The 2,896-nt window shown below is 32.9% G+C and overlaps 1 protein-coding gene across 1 annotated transcript; it reads right to left on the minus strand.

Moving 5' to 3' along the window:
* Positions 1 to 747: 747 nt before the first annotated feature.
* LOC112454615 lies at positions 748 to 1,647 on the minus strand (the record flags this gene model as incomplete). The annotated part of the gene is made up of 2 exons (XM_025016112.1): positions 1,138 to 1,647; positions 748 to 933 (listed from the first exon to the last, which is right to left on the minus strand). Coding segments are annotated over exons 1-2 (696 nt in total), but the record flags the coding sequence as incomplete, so codon positions are not given.
* Positions 1,648 to 2,896: the final 1,249 nt, after the last annotated feature.

The raw sequence follows: 2,896 nt of genomic DNA on the forward strand, positions 1-2,896 counted from the left end.
ATGTTACATTTTATTATAGATTTTTAGCACTGGTAGTGAATTTTGGAACATAGTCTACATCTCGTCGCTTTCTAGATAAATAACTAAAAGAAAATAAAATAATTAATTGCTTATAAAAATATACGATTTTTCTCTATATTGCGTACAGATTCGGTTCGCGAGTATTGTGCAACTTTATATAAGTAACTAGCTTTTCGGCCCGCGCTTGGCGCGGGTATAAATCTATCTGTATATTAATTATATATGCTTTAAATTCACCCATTAATTTGAAACACTAAATTTGTTATTTTTTCTTCTTAAACTGTAATCTACATCTTCGTTTTTTTTTAGATTCAACCTTTATTTTACTCTCAGTTTAATACTAATTTTTAATTTAAATACATTTTTTTTTATTTTTAAAAAGTTTCAATTTTTCATCGTGAATTTTTTAATATCCGTAAATTTTGAGATATTGGGCCTTTTTTTTTTTTTTTTCGTTGGAGGAGGAAAATGCCTAATGCATACTCTAGGGCCGGTCCCTAGGGTTGTGCCAGACTTGCACCGGCTAAAAACCTCCCCCGGCCCCCACCCTCGATATAAGTAGCAGCTTTGTTACAAAATTTCTCGATATACAACATTTTTTGTAAAAGATTTCGAATTTCCCTCAATAAGTTGTCCTTGATTGCTGTTTTCATCGATCTTAATTTTGACATTATTTCTTTTAGTTGCTCTTGAGAATGCTACATAGAGTTGTCCATGAGCAAATACAGGTTGTGGCAGATAAATCCCAACTTTTTCTAAAGTTTGTCCCTGTGATTTATTGATTGTCATAGTAAATGCCATTCTAATAGGAAACTGTCTTTGTTTGAGCTTAAACGGGAGTTCCGAGTCATTTGAAAGGAAATCTATCCTTGGTAAGAAGACAATTTGACTTCGAGCTGGGGCAGTTAGAACCTACGCATAAATAAGATTAGGTTTCAAATCAGTAACAATAAATCTTGTTCCATTGCATAGCCCTTTCTTGGTATTCAAATTCCTTAATAGGATAATTGTAGCACCGATTTTTATTTTTAGTCGATGAACTGGCATTCCAGAGGGTGTCAAAGAGTTCAAAAATTCAGTCGGGAAATTTAATTGCTCCTGTGGATCATCACTCACAATAGAGTCAATTGAGAGATATTCCTTTGTTTCTCCTTCCATTAGACAAAGGATTTCGTCATTAATTTTGAATGTGTCCTCATTCTTAGGACAAAGGATTACTCGATCATAGTTAACTTTGATTTGTTCCATGTTAATTTTATCACCAAAAATCTCAGTTATAAGAGATCCTTTTGATATAAAATCCTGAGGAATTTCAATTGTCTCAGGATGTAATCCATCCGTATTAGACAATTTACCTTCTCCGAGTTCCAACAGCCAACTTGCAAATTTTTTTTCCTCTCCAGTTCTCATATTTTGCTGGAGTTTAACTTGATTTACATTCCTCCATATCGGGTTATATTTAACAGTCGACTCAATTATTGCTGCTTTATGTGCATGTGGCACTATTGGTAGATTTTGCCTAAAATCTCCTGCAAATAAAATAACTTTTCCTCCAAATGGTTGGGAATTTTTCATCAAATCCTTGAGGAGTTTATCCACTGCTGTTAAGGCATGTCCTATAGTCATGTTCACTTCATCCCATATAATAATTTAGCAGAGATCAGTTCTCGTGCAGCTTTCGAGTTTCCTCTGATATTAGATTTAGCACTATCATCAATTGGAATGGAAAGTTTGAACAAGGAGTGATATGTTCTTCCTCCTTTTAGAAGTGTGGCAGCAATACCAGTTGATGCACATGGTAGAACTTTCTCGTTTCTTCCTCGGATGACACTCAAAAATGTGTTAAACAAATAGGTTTTCCCACTACCTGCAAACCCATCTATACAAAATAGCCGCTGTGGTTCATTCTCATTATCAATTGCTCGCATGATTCCTGTCATACCGACGAGATGCAGCGACTACGACCATGCCCTGCGGCCGCACGCGCATGCAGCAGATCACGTGACAACTGTTTGGTTGGTAAGTCAGAAGTGTAACTAAGCGTTGAAGTTAACGAAACAGAAATAAAATTATTAAAGCAGAGAATTGTTGGTATATGAAAAGTTCATATTTACATGTACTTTTCATACACCAACTATTCTCTGCTTTAACAAATTATTTCTGTTACAAATATTAAGCGTTTAAGTTAACGAAACAAAAATAATTTGTTAAAGCAGAGAATAGTTGGTATATGAAAAATACACATAAATATTTACTTTTCATATATCAACTATTCTCTGCTTTAACAAATTATTTATGTTACAGATATTAAGTGTTGAAGTTAACGAAACAGAAATAAAATTGTTAAAGCAGAGAATAGTTGGTATATGAAAAGTTCATATTTACATGTACTTTTCATATACCAACTATTCTCTGCTTTAACAAATTATTTCTGTTACAAATATTAAGCGTTTAGGTTAACGAAACATAAATAATTTGTTAAAGCAAAGAATAGTTGGTATATGAAAAGTACACAAAAATATTTACTTTTCATATATCAACTATTCTCTGCTTTAACAAATTATTTATGTTACAGATATTAAGTGTTGAAGTTAATGAAACAGAAATAAAATTGTTAAAGCAGAGAATAGTTGGTATATGAAAAGTTCATATTTACATGTACTTTTCATATACCAACTATTCTCTGCTTTAACAAATTATTTCTGTTACAGTTATTAAGCGTTTAAGTTAACAAAACATAAATAATTTGTTAAGGGTCGACAGGAGTAACACTACCGACCTCTGTCGGGTTGCTTAGCTGCGAGTCCGTATTTTATTTATTATAAATTTTTTAAGAGCCAAAATGGAAAATCCGGCTCTGTACCAGCTTGCGGCT

Source organism: Temnothorax curvispinosus, unplaced genomic scaffold (assembly GCF_003070985.1).
Source record: "Temnothorax curvispinosus isolate PA1 unplaced genomic scaffold, ASM307098v1 QBEX01005174.1, whole genome shotgun sequence".
Classification (NCBI taxonomy): Eukaryota; Metazoa; Arthropoda; class Insecta; order Hymenoptera; family Formicidae; genus Temnothorax; species Temnothorax curvispinosus.